The sequence below is a fragment of the Protopterus annectens genome, chromosome 5.part1 (assembly GCF_019279795.1).
Source record: "Protopterus annectens isolate FY-2018-M chromosome 5.part1, PAN1.0, whole genome shotgun sequence".
Taxonomy (NCBI): Eukaryota; Metazoa; Chordata; order Ceratodontiformes; family Protopteridae; genus Protopterus; species Protopterus annectens.
In genome coordinates, this window is record NC_056736.1 from 364216889 (window position 1) to 364240119 (window position 23231).

Here is a 23231-nt window from a genome sequence, read left to right on the forward strand (position 1 = left end):
CCTCTGCATCAGAATCTTCATATGTAGATAAGGGCAAATCCAGATAAGCAGAAGAATCAGAAACAGAATCCTGATCAGAAGATTCATAATCAACTTCAGTCCTGGGGGGGGTTGGCTACCCCTGACTAGAGTTATTAGATCTTTAGCCATTCTTATCATTTGTTTTTTTAGGCATAGAGGCCTGAGCATGTGGCCTGGGCGTCGGTTTTTTAGGCATGGATCGAGATTTAGGCCTAAATAAAGGAGGAGGTGCCTGTTTAATATGCAAGTCCGTAGGCCCGAATACACCCTCAGAAGCAGGTGCCTGCACCCATCCAAAGTAGAGACATCCGCGGGTTCCATAGTTGAAGTATCTTGCGGCATACCGGACTTCAAATGGGTGTCAGTAGAGGCCTGCGAATCAGAAGTAGCGGATATCAGGGGCTGCGAAAGCGCCTCACTGAGTACTGGTGAACTGGTGACAGGCTTAGGAGAAGCGTCGTTGGCAGTTTTGGACCTCAGCAGCCTGTCTCTATCTTTATCTTTGCGTTTTTTTTGAATTTCGGTAGTCGGATGGCTAACCGATGACATTTCTGGATAATTAAACCGAGAACCGCAATATTTAGAGGCGAAAATAGACAGACGATGGATAGTGCACTGATTAAATAAAGCACAAATCCGACAGCAAGGTACGTCGTGGTCAGGGCCTAGGCAAGGAATACAGTACGAATGAAAATCTTTGAGGTATTTGCTTTCCACAAGAAATGCAGTTATTAACCTTTACTGACATTGGTAAGGAGCAAGAAAAAGTTTCCCCAACGCTTTAGTTGAAGACTTCGGCTCTGAAACTCTAAAACAAAAATTTCAGGAGTCGGCCGACCGGCACTTGCAAACTGCTTCTGCTTCGGGCACCGCACGGCAAGAAAGACTGATGTAATGGCGTCGGCTGCATGTTTTATACCCCTGACGACCTGACGTCATGGAAGAAGGGACAGTAACCAATGCAGGACCCAAGACTGTTAATCAGGCTGAGGGCAACCTGACAGCTGATTACCCAAATGCAATGACTGCAACAGTGAAACATGAACATTCTTGTAATATCGGTCAGGTTTTCTGGGAGCAGGAGGCAAAGAATCAGGGGCCAAACTAGATTCTGAAAAGGTATCATCAACCATGTCTAGTACAGGAGGTATAGCTAAAGGCCTATGCCGAGGTAGGAGTAAGAAATCCCTAAGCCTCTTTTCTGAATCAGAAAAATCCTGGCTTTCCCAGTGGAAATGCTCCCTAACAGTATGTAAGGTTTCACCAAAAAAGAAATCCTCTGGAGGAGAAGCAGAGGGAACAGAGTCCTCTGCATCAGAATCCTCATAAGTAGATAAGGGCAAATCCAGATCAGAAGAATCAGAAAAATCAGAATCTTGGTCAGAAGATTCATAAACAACTTCAGTCCTAGGTCACTTAGAAGGATGGGGTTGGCTTCCCCTGATTAGAGTTATAAGATCTTCAGCCATTCTTATTTGTTTTTTTTAGGCATAGAGGCCTGAGCATGCGGCCTGGGCTTTTGTTTCTTAGGCATGGTTCGAGATTTTGGTCTAAATGAAGAAGGAGGCGTTGGTTTAATATGCAAGTCCGTAGGCCTGAATACACCCTCAGAAGCCGGTGCCTGCACAGCAGCTCCGGACCCATCCAAGGTAGAGACATCCACAGGTTCCACAGTTGAAGCATCTAGCGGCATACTGGACTCTGAATGGATCTCAGTAGAGGCCTGCGAGTCAGAAGTAGCGGGTACCAAGGGCTGCGAAAGCACCTCACTGAGTACCGGTGAACTGGCAAATGGCTTAGGAGAAGCGTCGTTGGCAGCTCTGGACCTCAGCGGCCTCTGTTTTTATCTTTGCGTTTTTTTTTCGGAATACCGGTAGTCGGATGGCTAACAGACGACATTTTTGGATAATTAAACAGAGAACCGAAATATTTAGAAGTGAAAATACACAGACGACGGATAGTGCGCTGATTAAATAAAGCACAAAATCGACAGCAAGGTACATCGTGGTCAGGGCCTAGGCAAGGAATACAGTACGAATGAAAATCTTTGTGAGGTATTTGCTTTCCACAAGTAATGCAATTATTAACTTTTACTGACCTCAGTAAGGAGCAAGAAAGTTTCCCCAACGGGGTACTTGGCTTTAGTTGAAGACTTCGGTTCTGAAACTCAAAAACGAAAATTTCAGGAGTTGGCCGACCGACACTTGCGAACTGCTTCTGCTTTGGGCACCACATGGCAAGAAAGACTGATGTAATGGCATTGGCTGCATGTTTTATACCCCTGATGACCTGACTGTATGGAAGAAGGGACAGCAACCGACGCAGGACCCAAGACTTTGTTAATCAGGCCGACAGAGCTACTGCAAGCAGATAACCCAAATGTAATGACTGCAACAGTGAAACGAAGAACATCTGGTAGAAATGAAAACCCACTTACAACACCTGTACACATTATTGTATTCCTTGTCAGGTGTAGGAGTGTGGTGCTCTGACAAAATCCAATGGAGAGGAAATGAAGATACTGACCTCTTATTTAGGAGTCTCTGCCTAAAATTCAAACTTCTCTAAAGAAAGGACCACACAGGAGGATGGAGTACAAAACTGTAGGCATTCTGCTAACTGTGCTGCAAGAAGATTATTTCAGATAGCCAGTCCAACCTACTTTGGCAAAACTCTTGAGAATTTCAGATTATCCAGGAACAGCTAGCTACCCTCTGCCTCAGCATCTGGGTCCTCTACAGGGGGTTCCAAGTTCTAGGTGCTGTCTTAAGCAGACACTTTGAGGAAGTCCAAATTCTAGAGAGTCTGTAAAGGAGTAGAGACCACTGGCAAAAGGGATAATGTGCTGGGCCTGCAGTGAAAGAGCCACAACAGATCTAAAGACACTATATAATGAGGCCAGTTGAACAGACTGAGCAAAAATAAAAATAAGCCCCACTATCAGTTAAGTCACGTCTATCCAAGTCTAGCCTACATGTGTATATGTTGATTTATGCTCCAGTTGTAATGTTATTACACAGGCATGACTACTAGGAGCTTAGACGTAAGGATTAAAAGAATATCTTTAAGCTATAAAATCTAAGGATGAAACCAATGCTTCGTATAAGCATTCACAGACTTGTATTAAGTTTAAGTTGTTTCTTTTCACTATTATAGAAACAATTCCCTTGGACTGGAGAGGGGAGAGACTAAGAACAAAGTGGAACATAAAGAAATATTGTGGCAACTTAAACTTGGGGCAGACAAGGCACCTGGCCTTAATAAAAATGTTAACATTAAATGTTTTTTTTTTTTTTTTTAAAGGGAGAAGATTAAAGTTATTTAAAAGTGATTAAGTTTAATTTAGTATGCGACTTTAAAATAGTGCAATTATCGTATTACATTATAAGTTAATGATTGTGATTAGTTGCTTTTGTTTTAAATAGTTTAAGGTTTTACAGTTGATTTATTCTGAAGAAGTCCTTGTTTGGATGAAAGCGGAAAATAAAAGCGTGTCTACACTAAAAAAGTGCGTTTACATTTTTATATTTTCCTAAAAGTGCAGATTTTGTTTTTTTTTTTGGGGGGGGGGTGGGTTTCCATCCAGAGTTCTTTGAGGGGAAGGGGTTAAATCTAAATTTTAGACGGATTGTTTAGTAGTGGAGGGCAGTAATGATAATCAGTTTGATGGCTAAAATGTTTAGTAGAAACGAGGCCCCAGCTGGGACTGGGAACAATTTTGTTTTGCTAATGGTTAAGCAATGGTGCTCACTATTGGGACATAGGGGAATAAACCCAAGTATTTTGTTTTCAGATTTTTTTTAAAGAAATCCATGTTTTGGGGGGACTGTAAAGAATGAGGAGGAGTGCTCAAGACTGGGAAGGAGGACATTGAGGGCAATGGCTTCCCCGTCCAAAAAAGAATCAAGTGGGAGTTTTTATATGCAATATTGTTTTTACCTTAACTGAGTTAGGACTTTATAAGGGAGTTTTTATGAGGGCAGATAAGAGATTCTGACCTAGGGCAACTACTAAATATCTCCGCTAGATAAAAGTTGGAGTGCATCTCCTAATGGATCAATTTTTAACTGATGGGTATGAATGAGCTTTTTGGCTGTACCAAGTAGCATCACTGTGGACTTGGAGTTTAAACATTGCTTTTTTACAGTAGCCTGTTAAAGTTTAGCAAAATCATTTTGCAAGATTTGTTTTTCAGCTCTTGTAATGATGTGCTAGCTTGATTTAATTCTTTCAAGTCTTTTAGGTCTCTAAATCAAAGTATGATTCAAGTTTGTGATAAATCAAAGTATTATTCAAGTTTGTGAAATTAGTTTTGTTTCAATCTTTGATGTTAGCCGAAAGTGCTCCTCTCAGCACCCGCAATGTGCCCAGAATTGACCCTTTTGCAAATCATACAGAGTTGCATGTAGCTGTAGCACATCTAAATAAGACTGTAAATTCTTTATGAGACTCATTGCTCCTACTGCTACCGAAACTGTCTGGGTATCCTTCGTCCACACTGCCCTCATTTCTGCCTGCAAATCCTGGTATTTTATGACCGTTTCTCTCTGTAAGACACTAATCAATGGGTGTAGCAATTTCAAAACTATCAATGCTACTTTTGTTTTCTTTTCAAGGACTAGTATATTTGGTTTTCTTGTATCTATTGTTTGAACTGTTGGTATTGGGCAATCCCATGTGATATAAACATCATTCGCTGTAATGCTCTGTGGCTCATTATTTTCAATGCTTCTCAGATACTTCAATATTGTAATGTTTACTCAATCCCCAGTGCAACAATCTTGCCACATTATGCCTTTCAATATACAGGCCCTCTGCCACTAGTATATCACACTCAGCAATAATATGTAAGAATGTTTCCAGTTCTATTTTACAGAACCTGTATCTGTCCATTTCTCCCATATGCTCAATGGGCTTTGTAAACCAATGTGTAAATACTCCACTATCCTGGGCCACCAATATTAACCTTTCATCTTTTGGTTTAAATCTACCTCTCATTAACCAATCCTGTGTCAAATTCTGATAAACATGAGGTTGTTCCAGGAGTTTTCTGTACTTGCAACTATATTTATGCCTTTTCCACATTCCTTGTCTTCTCATTCGATCCTTCCCCTTATATTCTTTAGTTTTTTAACATATTCATTTACTGCCTGATTTTTGTCTACTTCTGGTTTGGTTTCCATTTCCACTTGACACCAATATGCTTCTGATAAACTAAGTAGGGAAGTAATCTTAGACTTGTTCTCTTCATGTTTCAAAACTTTCACTATGTTTGGATTTGATGAGGTCAGCAGATATGGATGCAGTCCTATAACTGCAGATCTATACACAATTTTGAGGAGGCCCATCCCTCTTTCAGGACAAGGAATATATAATCTTGGTATACACTGATTTTTATATATCATCTGGTAAGCATGAAACATTTTTCTAGTATTCCTGTCCAAATGATCCAGTACTTTTTTAGGCCAATCACCCCCAAAACTAAGTTAGAACAGGAAGAGTAAATTGGTTTACATCTTAGACTTTGTTCCTAGATGTCAGGCCTGCTTTCAATATTTATTTATTTACATTTGTTACCGGTTAATGTCCAACTGGGTTGAAAGCCCATTTTTAGTTGAGTCCCAGGGAGAAAAGCTTCACAAGTAAAACAAAGTAATAAAACGACTTACAACTTCTAAACACAAAGTTATACACAATAAATAAGAAGCAGGAAGTTAAACAAGGTAAATACAACAAAGAAAAAAAATACAAGGTTACAAAAAACTATTTAAATAAAAAACTAACGTAACTGTGTACCGAAACACAAGTATGGTAGATGGAAAATAGCAAGTGTAATACTAGCCAGAGCAACAGCTGGAAAAAAGAAACCCTGCACCTGGAGTATATTAAAGATTGGTAGTGAGAGACGAATGATAATAAAATACAATTATAAAGAGTCTGAAATAGTTGAGAAGTAAGGACACTAGTCAGGATTAGTGCATGGACAGATCCAATGGTTGGTGAGGTATTGCCTGAGGCTTTGCTAGAAAATGGTGGTGTTTTTAAGTTTGATCAAATACTGAGGCAAATGGTTCCAAAACCTGGAAATTTTGTTAGAATACAGTGAGTCACCAAAATTGTTTGTAGATTTAGTAACTTTTAACAGAAGTTTATCAGAGGATCGAAGGTCTCTAAGGTTAGCATTAGACTGAATTAAGTCTATTATAGCTGGACAGGAATCAGTTTTATAAAAAAATGTTGTGGGCAAAGGGGAGTTGGTTTAGTTGTAGCAAAATTGGGTAGTTCAATCCAGTTGAGCTTTTTAGGGCAAAAGAATGGTGCTCCCTATAGGTTAAGTTAGCTGCAAATTTGGCTATTTTACTATAGCATGACTCAAGTTGAGCGAGTCAACCTTTTGTAAGTTAGTACAGTGGAGAGAAGAAATGATCTGGCTGAAGCTAGTCTACAGCCATCTGTGAGATAGGATTTGGCTTGATAGAGTTGACCTAATTTTATATGAACTTTTTTTTATAGTTATTGCTATGTGTTTGTCAAATTTTACTTGATTGTCTAGTGTGACACCAAGAAGTGTGGTGTTATCTAGTGGTTCAATAGGAGTTTGATTTGAAGAATAGAAGGTACATGAAGGGTACTTAGATGATTACCTGTTTTTGGACAATACCATGAGTTTATTTTTAGGATTGAGAGTGAGTTCATTATCTGCCAGGTAGGTTTCCATGTCATGCAGAGATTTTTGTGTTTTTTCTTGGAGTTCAAAGGGAGGTGAGAGCTGAACAGATGAGGGAGGTGTCATCTGCATATTGGATAATGGTAGTAAACTTAGTAGTGGTATGCAGGGTATTAGTAAATATGGAAAAAAGAAGGGGGCCCTAAAATACTTGAGGTATGCCTACTGAGATAGGGAAGAGAGGGGAGAGGTTAGTAACCCATTTGGTAGTTTGTCTATTGGAGAGGTAGCTACGAAAGCAGTGAAGGGATGTGGAACTAAGGTTATATACAGCAAGTTAGAGGAGTTTTTGGTGAGATACAGTGTCAAAGGTTTTAGACTTGTCCAGAAAGACTGAAGAGACAAAGAGGCATTTGTTTTTAAAGGAGGTTAACAGTATCAGTAAAACTAATCAAGGCAGTACTGGTACTGTGCTTGGGCGGGAATCCATGCTGCAAATTGGAAAACACTGTTATTCATTAAATAATCAGGGAGTTGGCAGTGGTGCATTTTTCTAAGATTTTGGCTAGGGGAGACAGAAGAGCAATTGGACGACAGTTGGAATGGTTGGTAGAATGGCCACCTTTATGGAGTGGTATAATGTGAGAGATTTTCCAAGGGGGCACAGCTCGCAGAGATGGAACGATCAATTCGTATGGAAACAGGGAAGCAGATAGCTGAAGCAGCTAGTTTTAACAATTCATCTGGGAGAAGATATCAACAGAAGGAGAGGAGGGTTTAAGCTTGGTGAAAAGCATTTTGATAGAGCTAGTTTGGACAGTTAGGAATGTGAAAGGGTTTGGGGAATTATTGGGATTAGGTATGGTCTGATTTGCTTATATTGTAATAGGGATTCAATAGAGTTGATGAAATGGGAGTTGAATTGTGTGACAAGGTATCTGTAGTATTACAGGTAGTGGGGGGGTGGAAGGTTTACCAGGTTTCAGGAGGTGATTAATGCTTTGCCAGAATTTTTGGGGGTTATGTATGTATTCTTGTTGGGATATGAGGAAGAAGGACTTCTTATCAAGAATACTCTGTTTCTTGGCTAGGTTTCGAAGTTGTTTGTATGCTAGGAGGTCAGAAATATTATTAAAAAGTGGTAGGTAGACCAGGCTTTGTCACGATGTTAGCAGGGTGTGCATTTAGATTTGGTGCAAAGTTTTCTGAAGGGAGCCATACTGTTAAAAAAAATATTTTAAAAAGCATTATTGAAGTATTGGGCTGCTAAGTCAAGTTGGAGAATTTTTAGAAGTTTCCTATCATATTGTTTAAGAAGGGTGTTAAATAAAGGAGAAAGGTTTCTCATGTTACAGAGAAGTTTAAAGGTAATATTGCTGGGGTTATGGAATTTATTTCTTAGGATGAAAGTAGGTAAATGATCACAAAGTGTGTCAGGCAGGCAACCAGCTATATGAGAAAAGACAAATTTATTGATGAGAATCCAGTCAAGGATATACTGCTTGTTAGAATGTTTATCAAAACGGGTAGGAGATTGATTAATTTGGGTGAAACTATAAAGACTGAAAGTTAGATGCCTTATTAGATGAACACCTATGCCAGTCAGGATTGAAATCACCAAGAACTATGGTTTCTTGAGTGAAGTTGAAAGATATCCAGAACAAGAGGTTTTCTATTATTGTCAGACTGTTGCCAGGAGGGATGTACGTTAGGATGTTTAGGGTTTAGTGGGTGTTAATGAGGCATACAAGTATTAGTTCAATGTTAGGGAGTTCTGGGAGGGAGCAGTTAATTTGCTCTAGTTTAAGGGTGTCTTTGAAAAAGATGGCAACCCCACCACCATGTTTCACTTTTCTATCATGTTGAATGATGCTGTAGGCAGTAGGCAAGATCTCGTGGTTATTAATATATGGTTTGAGCCAGGTTGCAGTTACAATGGCAATATCAGGGGAGTATAAAGCAATAGCAGCATGAAAGTCATGAAGTTTACTCAGAATGCTTCTTATGTTAACATTGATGAGGAGTAAATCAGAATTGTTAGATTTGGTATCTGGTGGTAAGATAGGGTGGTTGTTGTTGAGCTGCTGGGAAACGTGTGGTGAATGAGGAGTGAAAGGACTAAGACTGAGATGCATGTCATCATGCAAGTTAATACTAGTTAGTGAGTAAAGAAAATGATAAGATAGTTTATTGAGAAAACTATGATATTTAAAAGAGGGTATTTAAAAAAATATAAATTTTAGTCTTCTACAAAACTCCTTATGGAGATTTGTTCATATCTGTTCATGCAATATTGTTAATCCTTCATCAATTTCCAAATCTTTATACACTCCCACCTGCTCAAGTTCCTTTATATCACATTCATGTCCCAAACTAATATTTTCTTTATACTGTAGCTCTCCTACTTTAAATGTTACTTTTGCGCATTTATCAAAACAGAATGAGATTCTTATATAAATCAGAGAAAGCTTTGACCACTTCCAGTTGCAAATTCAGTTCATCTGATCAACTATACAGTTTTAAATCATCCACAAAAACATAAGAAGTCTTTACACTTTGCTATTTTCTGGGAGTCAAACTGTAACCATAATCTAACCTGTTAAGTAGAGAGCTTAATGGGTCAAGGGCAAGACAAAAGAGGAATGGTGACAAAGAATCACCCTGGAATACCCCCCTTTGAATTTTTATCCCTGGGATAATGATTTGTCCTCTATCATGGCTTAGCTGCAAACTGGTTTGCCACTGTTTTGTGGTCACTGTAATGTAATCGATCAATGCAGGGTGTACCTTGTACATTTGTAAGGCCTCCTTTATCCCGGAATGTGGGATGTTGTCAAATGCTTTTTTGTAATCTATCCATGCCATACTTAGATTCTCCTTTTTACAATTCTCCATTACGACTATTTAACAAACTATCCTTTGCTCCATATGACTTTCTTTTGTCACCCTTTTGTTCTATTGCCATGATTATATTCATTTAGAAGAAAACTCAAACACTGTTGGCATCAATTCCAGTGTAGTTTATATGTTGTCAAAAGGCAAGTTATTGGTCTACAGATTTTAGAATGTCTTGCACGTTTACCCTTGTTGAATATTGTTTTTTCCGTTAACCAGGTTGGTGACTGTTCGGGGTGTGCATCCAAGTACTCGGGGCTAAAGCTTTTTGTAAAAATGCTAATACTTTTAGCCATAAATTGCATCTGGGCCTGCGGTTTTCCATTTAGGAGCTTTTCTTAATTTTGTTTCAATTTCTCTCGCTGCTCTTGTTCTTCTTTCGGATTTTCCCAGTTAGGGGTTGCCACAGCGGAACTCCGGTCCACTAATGATTGGCAGTACATTTTTTATGGGTGCCGAGGTGCCAGCTCGATGCCCAAACTTCAACGAAGGCACGCCCATTCTACGCATGTCTTTCGAACGTCACCCAATTTCATATTTTGTACATTTGAACTTTTTACTGTTTCTTTTATTTCTTCTATTCATTCAGCATCTTTATTATGTGCCACGGAGTATTTATAGCTATATCTCCAAAATGTGCATATTTCATCTTTTGGGTGGTATTTCTATCCCTTTTGCTTCGTTACCCAATTCTCAAACTTTTTTGGATCATCCACAGATTACTTATTTTATATTTTTCCTTTACATTCATCTGCATATCTTCTAAGTTTTTCTACCTGTGCCAATATTCTTAGTTCATTTGCAATGGTGCATGCAAGATCCTGGTCTGTTCTAATGCTGCACATTGCTTTTATCATCTTTCTAAGTATTTTTTTATCTGTTCCCTCTTCTATGACATGTCTGGTCTTAACTGCTTTTTAGTTCTCTATGCAATACTTTTATGATGGCATTGGATTTTTTCTTTTCCTTTCCCTTACTGTCCTGTATTTCTGTGGCAAGACTATTAATTTAGCTGCACAGTAATATATCCTATTTACTTCTGTTGTGTCACATGAATTTCTGTTAATAGTCTTGATTACTCTGCTCATTTGTTTTATCAGACTTCTAACACTTTGGGTCTTATTCACTTTCTGTAATCTATTTCATCGATCTTCATGTCTATTCATGTTTACTAAATCAAACGTTTCCCTTGGATCATTTTCTTCTAAACTGAAGGCATATTCTTTGTTCTCAGTTTCCTGTGGTAATTCTACATAAAGTTTCAGAATATCTTCCTGTGAAATATTTTCTTCAACTGCATCCTGTGTCATCATATGGAAACTCACTGGTCTATCACTCCACAACATTGACTGCGTCACAGTTGCCAATATTTCCTGTTCCTTCCTTTGCTGCTGCAACTTCAACTGAACTTTTATACTGGTTTCCTGCTTAAGGCTCCAGAGGATCTTTATGTAGCACCTGATCAGATACTTCACATTCCACCTATTTCCTCTTAATTTTTCACTGTTCCATCATGCAGTGACGTTACCAGAGTTGGATTTTCTACAATAAATCCTTCACTTCACAAGTAATCCATTGCTTCAGCTTCTATTTTTTCAACTTCATTACTAATCCTCTTTTCTACCCCCCCCCCTTTTTTGTATTGCAAACATTTCCATATCCAGATAAATTTGGTAGTTTTAGAAACTATTTTTACTTCAATACAGAATGTAGGCGCTTTCATGAAACAGATGCAGATGATCTTCAAATTTTTAATTGGTGGAAATAAATTTGGAACTGCTAGCAAGTGTACTTTCTAAGGCTCAGGCTAAGAAATGCTGGCACAGACCAAATAGTGATGACTTAACGAATGCAGGTATTGGCACCTTCTTAAGAACTACACAGTGGCATGGAAAAGAATTATCTGTAAGCTACATGTCTGAAAAAATAAACTTCAAGGTCCGACATGTTCTGAAAAGTGAATATTCTTAAAGTAGACACAGCTCAGCTGTTGAGATGACATGCCAGCTGAAAGAGGTCTTGTCTGAATGCAGCTTTACTTAGTAAATATCAAGAGATGTGTTACGTATGTGCAAAAATGGTAAATATTTGCAATTTACCATTTTCATGAAAAAAGGTAGATTTACAAAGCATATTTTCATACAGACAACTGAACATTTAAATGACTGTGAGCAGAATCAAACCATTGTCTTTCATAAATCTGGTAGATAAAGTTTGTACCAGCCTGTGAAGATGGTGTGTGTGTCTTCAAAAAAAGTTGTACTACAGTGTTTACTCACCCCAATAGTGGATGCCATATAATCAGCACACATTTCTGCAAAATCACGGCCTAGAACTCCATAATAAAGGCCATAAAATAGGAGTGTTACACCAAAGTCCATTCCATCTTCTGGTTTTATCCTGCAAAAGAGAAAAACACTTGTTTTAGCCATTTGAAGTTAAAAAGTTCATATCTGCAAACAAAATGAAAGCTGTGCTGTGAGGCTCAAAATAAATGAAAATAAGATTACATACATACAAAAATTGCTTCTACCATGGAGTTCTCCTAAAATAGTAGCCCTACATTACGGCAATGTTTCTAATGAATAGCATTCTTCACATACTAAACCCATATTTATTCTGATACTCTTTACAGCTGTTAAGGTGCCCTCTTCCCCAGTTAACCTTAGGAGCCCTCAGCCCAGCCAGTGCAACTCTGATGTCTAATAGGTTAACAACCATTTAAGTAGGATTAAAAGAGTAACTACGAGTTGCCATGAATATCGTACATGCTAAGCTATGAATTATTTTATTTTAATTTAACCAGGTTGCTGCACTAATCTCAAAAGACTGATTTCAGACATTGCCTGGTTGCAACACAGAATTTATGTGCAGATGATTTACGGGAAAATAAAAATATTACTGACTTGACAGGAGAGCACAGGTTGTCTGGCTATTAATGGAACTGGAAAAAAAAAAGCTAAGCAGTCAGCCTGAGATTAGATAGGTCTGGATGGATCATGCCTGTCAGATGCGACAGGAGGTATGGAGATGGATCCAGAATCCACTGTGGGTGGAGTAAGTGAGGCCAAAGGAAGGGAAACCAAATCTGCCAAGGCCAAAAAGGTGCAGTGAGGATAACTTTGCTCTTCAATATGGTAGCGTTCTGCAGGAATTTGGAAATTAGTGGGGTTGGTGGGTAGGCATAAAGTGGGCTGGAGGTCCAATCGTGAAATACAGCATCCCTCGGTGGCTCCCCCAGTGGGGGGATCAGGGCAAAGTAACTTGCTGCTGTATTTGCTGTTTAGGGGAGAAACAAAAAAAGATTGCAGCAAGGCTGGCTCCACTGACGAAAATCATCTCTGCCATAATCTTGTTGACAGATCATTAATGAGGTAGAAGAAAGCACCTGCTCAGCTTGTCTGCTATCATACTGGACTTTCCCAGAATGTGCGTTGCAGTGAGAAACTGGCTGGATGAGACCGCCACACTATGAGTGCTTCTCGACATAAAGGGATAGGATTGTTTGTTGATGTACCACACTGATATGTCCGTTTGAACTGCAACCATCCCCCCAAGGGGAGAGTGCATTAAAAGGCCTGCAATGCTAAAAGCACTGCTCATCTCTAGGACATTGATATGCACATTGGCCTCTTTCGGGAGACAAAGTACCTTGGACTGTCTTCCCCAGGTAATGGCCCCCCACTCTAACTGGGGAGCGTCCATGGTCACTATGGCCTTGGGCTGAGGGGGAATGAACAGATGGCCTTGCAGAACCTACTCTGATGGAATCCACCACCTGAAATCTCTCCTGCAAACCTGAGTAATACGCATCAGGGTTGACACAGCTTGATAAAGTATTGACCATTGTGTGACTAGCATCCATTGTAGAATCCTCATGTAAAACCTGGCTAACAGCACTAGAGTTATTGCCGCTGCCATTGATCCTACAGCCTGAAGAACCAAGTGGGAAGAAACTCTGGTACTGCAGATTATTTTAGAATTAGAGGGTGAAGTCAGATCAGATGACAAAAAAAAAAAAAAAAACTTAAGGGGCCAAAGAACCAAGGAAGATTTCTGATCTGATAAACACCTCTTAGATCTGTCTGAATATTCAGAAGCTGTCGAAGTACTTGTAGAGGGGGGAAGCTCCAGATAATGCCTCACTAAAGGAAGAGGGAAGTAACCACTTCAGAATCAGCTTGTTCTTACGTTCAACCAGAACTCTTGGGTTGAAAGCATGACAGTACAGTTTTCCTGCAGATGGAGTGGACCTAAACAGTACAGTGTGGGGGCATCCAAAAATGGAATTTTTTGGTCCACACTTCATATTTCTTAAACCCAGCTGAGCCGCTATCTTTGTCAGCCACAGCAAAAATATATACCACACTCTACAATAAGCTAAACAAAAGATTATTAATTTTAACAAAGAATAGAGGAAAGGAAGAATACCAACAATGGTATTTGTATTTAAGAACTACAGTAAATGTAGATTATTAGAAAAATATACTAACAATAGTATATGGAGTACAAAAGTACGAAAAGGTAAGGGAAACTAACGATAGAGAAACAATAGAGAGACGAACAGATTTATAAGAATTTAGATATGTAGGAAGGAAAATTAGATTGAAAAATTAGAATTGTTTGAAAAAATAACACTTAGCTGCTCGAGAGAAGCTGGCATCATGTCTTTCACTTTCAAGCAGCAAACGAGATCTGAGGTACTTTGGGTTGGTCCTCTGTGGGTAATGGAGTAGCTCGCGAGCTTTCTGGTTGCCATGAGCTTTTGCAACAGTTGAGTTGGATCTGTGTGATCAGATCTCAACCCACAAGTTGAGGACAGAATGAAAATTGACATCAGATCGGGATATTCTTTTGGAGGGTGGTTTTAGAGGCAGTTGCCACAAATGGAAGGCTGTATGCAAACAGAGCAGGATTCTTTGCTAATAGCCGACAACCTCTGTGGGACAAGGGAGGAAAGATTTTCCATGACCAGAAAAGGAGTTTGTTGATTTTTGCTTTGGTTTGACAATGTCCAAAGGGTAAGGTCTTGTCTAGCCTAAAGCTCAGATACTTCCATTAAGGTGTGTTTGTATCAAATGGTGCTCTGGATAGGTCTTTTACATACCAGATGTATAGGGTGGATTTCAGCTTTTGATTGGTATTAAACAGCAGACATAGTTTTGTTTTTAGGGTTAAGTAGAAGTGTGTTTCTTTGGAGTCAAATGGAGACAACTGAAAGATCCAATTCCAGTTGCATAATGGAGGGGGAGGATTAAACTAGCAAATGACTGCATCATTTGTTTACAGGACAGTTCAGATTTTGGCCAGGTCTGCAGAAGCCTATTTACAGAAACATCAATGGGGGCAAGTACAGATGACAGAGTGGCACCACAGTGAAAGACGGCAGTGGTCAAAACATGACTGATTCTGAACAGTCTGATAGGAAATCTGAAAATAATTTGTAGGCTCTACAACTGAGTCAGACATTAAAAAACAAATTTCATCAATACAGGATGGCAGCTAGTTCAAAGGCTTTGGTGAGGTAGATAAAGACTGACACAGTAAGGTTGACTGACCATATTAAACAGTATGTCATCAATGAGATTCCAAAAGGCAGTTATAGTGCTTCTACCAGCCCAAATGCCAAATTTGTGCTCTGAGATGGTTTACCTTTTTAACAAATAAAGTGACTGGGGAGTGAGTGAAACTTTCAAACATTTTTACTAAGGCTGGAAGGACAGAAATGGGAGAGAACTCTGAGGGTGATTTAGGTGAGGGTGTCTCAGGTAGTGGTGTTTGGCAGCGCATTTACAGACTTGTGGGATGACATGAGTGACACAGTAGACTTATATGGTTATTGTGTAGTTTAAATACACCAATGTAAAAGACTAGTCAAAACAGATTTTTTTTCTCTGTAGGATTTTTACCAACTATGTCTTCAATGTCACAAAGCCTGTATGGTTGAAAGTAAAAATTAAGGGATAAGTGGGGTGGGTTAATGGTAGGAAAGAATCTTAAGGTAGACAAGGGAATATAGAGATCAGAAACTTTATAATGAAATCCTGGACAGAGGCAGGGCCACTGGAAGTGGAGAAGGAGGTTATGTCAGAAAGGAAGGAGGTTTTTTTGGATCTATTGGTAAGAAAGTTAAACTTCTTTCCATGAGCTTCTGGAATGGCTGAAAAATAAGGATTTTTTGTGGAGTTGTGGAAAACTTGTTTTATGACATCAATTTGTTTTGGTAAGGTTCCTGCTGAAGTTAAAAAAGGTTTCTGGTATCCTTGCAAGGTCATGCTTCCAGCTGGCCCAGGTTCTCTCGCAGTTTAAGCAAGGTTTTGAGTTTTTTAGTTAACCCTTTACTATTGGGTTGTCTTATAAAAGTGTTTTTCCCTATACTCTTTTTCCCCCATTGTATCCTGCCCTTGAAGCCTCTCTCAACTGGACTTGATTCCATTAGTTCCTCTGTCATGAGGAATCACAACAACCATGCAGGACAGCAGCTGGAATTATTGTTTCTGTCTCACTGGCATCTCGGCTATGACTAGCCACACCCCAAAGGCAAGCAGATGAAGTGGGAAACCACAATGCATTCTCCACAACAGCATAGTCTCACATACTTGCTAATTAGGGAGACCACCAGACAATACTTGATGGGCAAAACATCTGCCAGAGCAGAAGGCCAACACAAATGACAGCATCTCTCAGAGGGACTGTGACAAAATGCATCCTGCTTCACCTTCCACCCAGATGGGTAGAACCATCTTCCCCAGATAACTCCACCAAGTGCCCAAACTGCTAACTGAACTCTGATCACCTAAGCCAGTCAAAAGCTTTATCCATCTACACCACCAGGTACAGACTAAGTAAAACATGGATTCTGAACTAAGTGCACAGAAGCAAGCAAGAAAACAGACAAGTTCACATAATTAGATCGGAAGACTGAAATTCAGTTGATGGTACACATAATTGGATGGGAAGACTAAAATCAAGGTGATGGTATGCAGCTAGGCTCTGAATCTGTCAGTGATCTGAAGGTAGTGTTGATACAGGTCAGTATGGAAAAATACACAGAAATTCTGATGTAGAGTTAACCTGAACAACATAAATGAGTCTGTGTTATCTGTGAAAATAAAATGAAAAAGGGGCTGGTTACTAGATTTGAAATTAGGCCTAGAGGACTCTTCCATCATTTTTACTAGCACAAAGTCAGCAAGATGGCCTGTGATTTCACTGCTTAGGAGGTTGATATTAATATCACCAAGGAAAATAACTTGCTTTTTTGTGGAAATAGAATTCAATGATTTCATGAGTGAGGAGGAAATATGCTGAATGGAAGAGCTATAACAGGGTTGCCAGACGTCCCTATTTCAGTGGGACTGTCTCAAGTTCAGCAGCCCAATCCAGAGTCTCGCACTGCCTCTTAAAATCCTGGTTGAAGTTAGCAAACCTGCTGTGCTGCATTGAACAGAAGTGTCTCTGCTTTGCAATTTTTGATTGGCTCATACAAGCCAAATATTGCAAAGCAGAACCACTTCTATTCAATGCAGAACAGTGGGCTGTCCTGCACTGAACAGAAGAGGCTCCACTTTGTGACTTTTGATTGGCTCTTATACTGGCATACCAGCCAATCACAAATCCCAAAGTGGAGCCACTTCTGTTCAATGTGGAACAGCCGGCTGTTTCACATTGAAAAGACTTATTTTAGTCTTCGCTTTAAAAGACCTTTTTTTTTTTCTTTTGCTCTGTACCTGTCAAGATGAAGAACTGAGATTTTTGAGAGACAGAGAGAAAGAGTGAGAGATGTTAACATGCAATTAAATGGGTGAATGGTAATTATCAAATGTGGCAACATCTACGAATGAAAGTTAAGTAGTGCTTATGGAGCAACAGAGTTCTACCTCCTAACCATTTGCCAGAACTTCATTATTAATCACCATTCTATTCTTTCCTTAAAACTGTGACAATTCTACATACTGTAAACAGTAACACTGCTCATATTATGTATGATCATCTGACATACGTGATGTCTACTTAATATTCGGTCTCCCAAACACTTTATAAACAGCTACAATAATTCTTTGAATTGAGCTGTTGTAATCCCAGGCTGAACTTGAACATTTTTTATTTGGATCAGTTTAACCCAGTTCATAAAGAAAAACACAAGTAAAAGATGCATTCATCTATCCATCCACACATGCATACAGTACTACACAATACTTGTAACTAGGAAGAATACGTTTTCCAGTGTGGAATCTTTTACCCAGGATTTTGTGACTGATACTAAATCAAGAGTTTTCTCTCTTAGTTGTGTTCTAAGCTGTTTAAGTTTATTGATTCGGCTGCTGGTATTCACAATAATGCAGGACATGTCTTGCAGAACGGAGATGGTTGGAGAATGAAGTCTTAAAGCACTACGGTTAAAAAACAGAAAGGAACAAAAGAAAGTAGATTTGCATAGTTTACTTACCATAATAGTGGCTAGTCAAACAGATCACTGTTGCAGTAGCCATTACACATGGGACATGTTCTGCGAAGGATTACATTCATCTTGACAGTCTACAAAGCTTCAGGTTCCTTCCTCACATGCAATACATCTGTCCTCAACATGAGAGAAAATGGTAGCATAGGATGCATGTACAGACGTGCCAAAACACAGCTTTCATACCCTAAACAGGTAGGCTGCAGCCTGAAGTTAGAGCAAAGGCATATCAGAAAAGCAGGATGCTCCATTCTTGGCAAGGAAGGGAATAATGATAGGGATGGAGGGAGAGACTAGTACTGCAATAGTAGTCTATCAACTACTGTTAAGGTAAAACAGTACCATTGTATTATACTCTTCATAAGCTCATTTCTGTAGTAATATTTTCTAGAAAATTCCAGATGTGGTAAAGTACAGTTTTGTACCTACCATACAACCAAACATACAATATATATACAGTAATATATACAAAAAATATAAGCATGTAAACTCACCTACACACCCACCTGGAACAACACAGGGGAAGATAAAGGGAGCTGACAACATGCCTTGTAAAAACAGCTGTGCAAAACCAGCTCTAGTCTTAGAGTATATAGGCAGGTGATAATGTTAAAAATTGAGATCCCAAGCAGGAGTAGGAGCTCACAGATCTATGTCTGGGTTCCCCATGACACTGTCAATTTCTGAAATACAATCAATGCAAACTGCTGCTAACATCTCATTTCATGTTGATATGTAGATGCTGTAGTCTGGCAGGCCACTTGTCTTTTATCCACTTTCCATTTAGATGAGCTCTATTATTTGACGAGCAATGTGTGCAGTGTCCATACATTTTGTGAGATACCATTGCAGCTTCCTCATATGCAGTTTATGCAGTTTGGCACCAGAGCAGAAAGATAGATGCCATGAACCCCTAATGCTTGAAGGACTGTGTTGCAGTCTCAACGGACTGATGAGAGAGATGATGGAAAGAAAGTGACAGACTTCTTTTGCTTGTCGAGGGTTAAAAAAAGGCCATGCTGTGCTGTATTCAGTCACACCCAGAAAGCACATGTCTTTGTCTTGAGGTAGACTGGACTTTATTTTGTTCAGTCAATACCCTGGGCTGGCATCTTAGCTGCTATGACATATTCCAGATGCTGTAGAAGGTGTCCTGAGAGTCATCTAATCTGGCCTTCCCATTTAGTGCTCCGCATGAGTGAAGAGTCTCTGAAAATGAAAAATCCTCAGTTCCTGAGAGGGCACATCCTGTAACAGTAAAGTATCTGCCTGGGCATGCGTCATTGCGCAGTACCCTGGCGTGGCCAGCGTCAGTCTAAAGCGCTGAATGCGTACGCCCTCTCTGGTCTGGTATGGTATTCGGGCCGGCTGGGGACTACCCAATGTTCAGGACTGCAGCAAGGGAAGACGAAGAACATCTTCTCTGGTAGAAGGAGCCTTGACATTCTGAGGTGGATTTTGCCATGCAGAATGGAATGGGAAAGCCATCTACAGAGGAGACTGTTTAGATACTGACCGTCCCTTTTTTCTTACTTTAATCAGACACATTAGACACAGGGTTAGCTTTGTTCATTTAAAACCCTTGCTGTCTGTGAACATCCAAGCAATGAAGATTGCTTATGGTCAGAATAGAAAACCGAAAGCTGCATAGATTAAGAGTAAATAAAGAGACAACCTTCGGCATAAAAGGAAGTGTTGGTTCTCAGACTCATCCTGTCCTTGAGGGGAAAAATAAAGTCTGAACAGATATAAAGGTCTGTAATTCAAAATAAAACTGAGTAGCAAAGGCTAAGGGTATGAAGCAGTGCAGTCTTCCAGGTTAGAAACTTTAGAAAAGAGTTGTCTGTGGTTCAAGAGTGGAAAAGCTAACTTTTCCAAAATAAACTTCAAATCCAAAGAAAGGGCCACATTTTTCCTGGTTGTCCGATATTCAAACCACTCTTTAAAATAAATGTCTGACTTGAAACAAAGAAATTAGAGGGGGATCCAGTGGCAGATATGCTGAAACGGCTTGTCATGAAAGGGGATGCTGTCAGCCCAGTTATCTGGAATTTTGTAAATAATTATACATCACAAAAGTAGATATTGCCAATCCAGCTATCTGGAATTTCGTAAATACTTGTATGTCATTTGTGAATATCAACAGGATTCATATGATTGCGTTACAAATATATAAGAACTGTATGCCATACAAGATGGTTTGTACAGACATGTGCTGAAGAAATATTTTGTAAAGAACTGAGCTTAAAAATATAACCACAGTGTACCCTACTAGATTAGAACAGAAATATATCTGCATTACTACAACTATTTAGGATGCATATATTTTAACAATGGTAACTGGAACACAAGATGTTAACTTCAGAAAAATAGCTGAAATTAAATCACTTTATAGCCATGTAATAAAAGGGTGTCATCTTTCAGTTTCAGTACAGTAACAGACTCAATTTCTAAAACTAGAGGTTCACTGTACTGTCTTGGAAGTGTTTCTATTGTTTTATGACTTCCAGGATCTGCCTTGTATCTAAGAAAAGTCTAGTCTTTGTATTTTCACACGTAGATGCTAAATGCTACAAGCTGCATCAACTACCTGGGATAAAGCCAGATGACAAGTGAGGTCATCCTGCAAGGGGTCTATATTAGAACACCGAAGTCTTAAAACTTTAAATGTTCTAATATCGACCCCTATTCAGCGAATGCTTAAAAATATCGAACATACAGAACAGCAAATTTTTTCCATGGGAAAGAATTTACTGTTCCGAAACGCACACACACAAGCACACCAAAAAAACAGCAATCTAAACGCACACACACACACACAAAATCCTACATCTAACCCTACACTAAACTGTACATACACTACTATCTATCCACTTACCTTAACCCAAACCCTAACCCTAAGGTCCGTCACTATCGCACACTAACCTCACCCGCACCCTAACCCTAGCTCACCTACCCCACCTTAACCCCAACACATCCGTCAATCGCACACTTACCTGACCCATGCCCTAACCCTAACTCACCTAACCCGTGCCCTAACTCTCACGTCCACACAATCCCACACCTACCTGAACCCGACCCTTAACTTTCCATCACAGTGCTGAAAATAAATGTGCTGAAACGAACGGCCGCTTTCCCCTTCCCTAAAAAAAAATTCGGCTTTTTAAGCCGCGCTATTTTCATTCAGCATTGAATGAATGGAGTCGAATATTAGAACGGGTTTCAAGTTCAAGACGATGATCTAATATAGACCCCTGCAAGCGAGATATTAATTTAAGAACTCGGAGACGAGTATTCTGTATTTTGATATAGTAATGTTTTAAATATACTTCTTTTATTTATTATTAAATATATTTAAGCTATTTGTGAGACATTTAAGTTCTGAGACAAACCCTTTGTTAAGGGCCTTAAGTCTAGGTAGAAGGTGGCATAGCTAGTAAGTGTGTGTGTGTGTGGTGCATGTCAGCTACTTGGGCAGGGCCACTCAGCTGAGATCTCAACTCTATAGGTGTGCCAGTGCCAGCCCAGGACTGTGTGGTGTGTGTGACAGAGCTGTATCTGGTAATACTGCGTGTACCTGTCATCCCCCAGTGCATGTCCCCCACTGGTGCTAGTGGTGAGGATTGAGGTTCCTTGATTACTGGGTCAGAGGTGGGGCATCACATGGCTGACAGGTGTACCTTTACTGAAGTGTACAAAATGCTTGACTGAGCAACACACCCAAGTACCAGAGAAGCAGGAGTGCTCCAGTTGAGAGGGGTCCTACCCTCTGTTTTGATACCAGAAAGAAAATCTGTCCCTGCCCTGATCCAAATGCCTCTGATCTGTCCTTAGCCACCCAATTTAACTCCTTTATTAATTCTATAGCCAAACTATTCCCCAACAATACTCTACTTTCACCTCCTCCTATCTCTCCCTCCCCAAACACTACCACCTCCCAACCCCCTCCCTTCACTATCAAACCCATTCCTATTTACACCATAAAAAACTCCAACAATTGAAACCATGTTCAAATGCCCCTGATGACCTTCCTTCATACCTACTAAAAACTAGCTGTCGATGCCATCACCTTCCCCATCTCCATTCTAATAAATCAGTCAATCCAAAAAGCCTATGTGCCCCTACTCTGGAAAAAGACCTTGGTCATTCCCCTTCACAAAGGGGGCAACAATTACATTCCTAATTTGCGACCAATCGCCATCTTTTCCCCCTTCTCGAAAGTTCTAGAAAATTGTATTCACCTACAACTATTACCCTACCTCATTGACAACCACCTGCTTACCCGCACACAACATGGATTTAGACCTAGCCACAGTACCACCAGCGCTCTCCTCTCCTTTCTTGAAATGGTCAATAAAGCTTGTGACTCCAGCTGTTAAGCGTCTACTCTCCTTCTGGACTTATCCAAGGCCTTTGATACTATCTCACAATCTCCTCCTGTCCAAACTCTCTAATCTCAGTCCATCTCTTTAATCATTTGGTTCTCTAGTAACAAGCAGTCAAATGGAAAACATGCACCTCCTCCTTCTCCAGGGTTCCATATTAGGTCCCTTACTGTTCAAAATTTTCATAAATGACTTTCACCAGAGCATTCCTAATGCTAAACTTATCCAAAACGCAGATAACTCTACAATCATCTGCTCTGCCACTTCCACCTCCGCTCTCTTAAAATTAACTCAAGATGCCTTCTCTTCCACAGAGCGCTGGATGTTAGATAACCACCTAGCACTAACTGTGTCAAAAACTAAAATCATATTTACTCCTTCAAAAAATACCATTATAAACAAGAACTCGTTCTCCATTATCAGCCAAAACAATTCGTCTTTTGAGGTAGTCTCCCATACAAAGCTTCTACGAGTCCTTATTGACTAACCGTTAAATTTTGATATTCACCTACAAGCTAATTATAAAGAAAACCCACCAGAAATTTGGCATGTTTTACCGCCACAACTGCTATCTCACTCCCTCCAAGTTTGTTCTCTCTACCACCTACATCATTCCTTCCCTCTTATATGGAGCCCCACTTCTTACTAACCTTCAATCTTCTCTAAAGACAAAACTGTCTTCCTGTTGCAACAAAATGTCTACATTTGCTACTGGCTACAAATCCTAGTCCCACCACTGCAACTCCCCTCACAAACTAAATTGGTTAGAACTGCCAAACTATCTATCCTATATTCAACTAAA

At 39.7% G+C, this 23231-nt stretch overlaps 1 protein-coding gene across 1 annotated transcript in view; it reads right to left on the reverse strand.

The window, feature by feature from the left end:
* RNF121 (ring finger protein 121) overlaps positions 1 to 23231 on the reverse strand; it is a 658308-nt gene that overhangs the window by 417045 nt on the left and 218032 nt on the right. Inside the window, exon 6 of the mRNA XM_044073037.1 lies at positions 11863 to 11983. Coding sequence (XP_043928972.1) covers positions 11863 to 11983 — 121 coding nt within the window. The remainder of the gene's footprint in view (positions 1 to 11862; positions 11984 to 23231) is intronic.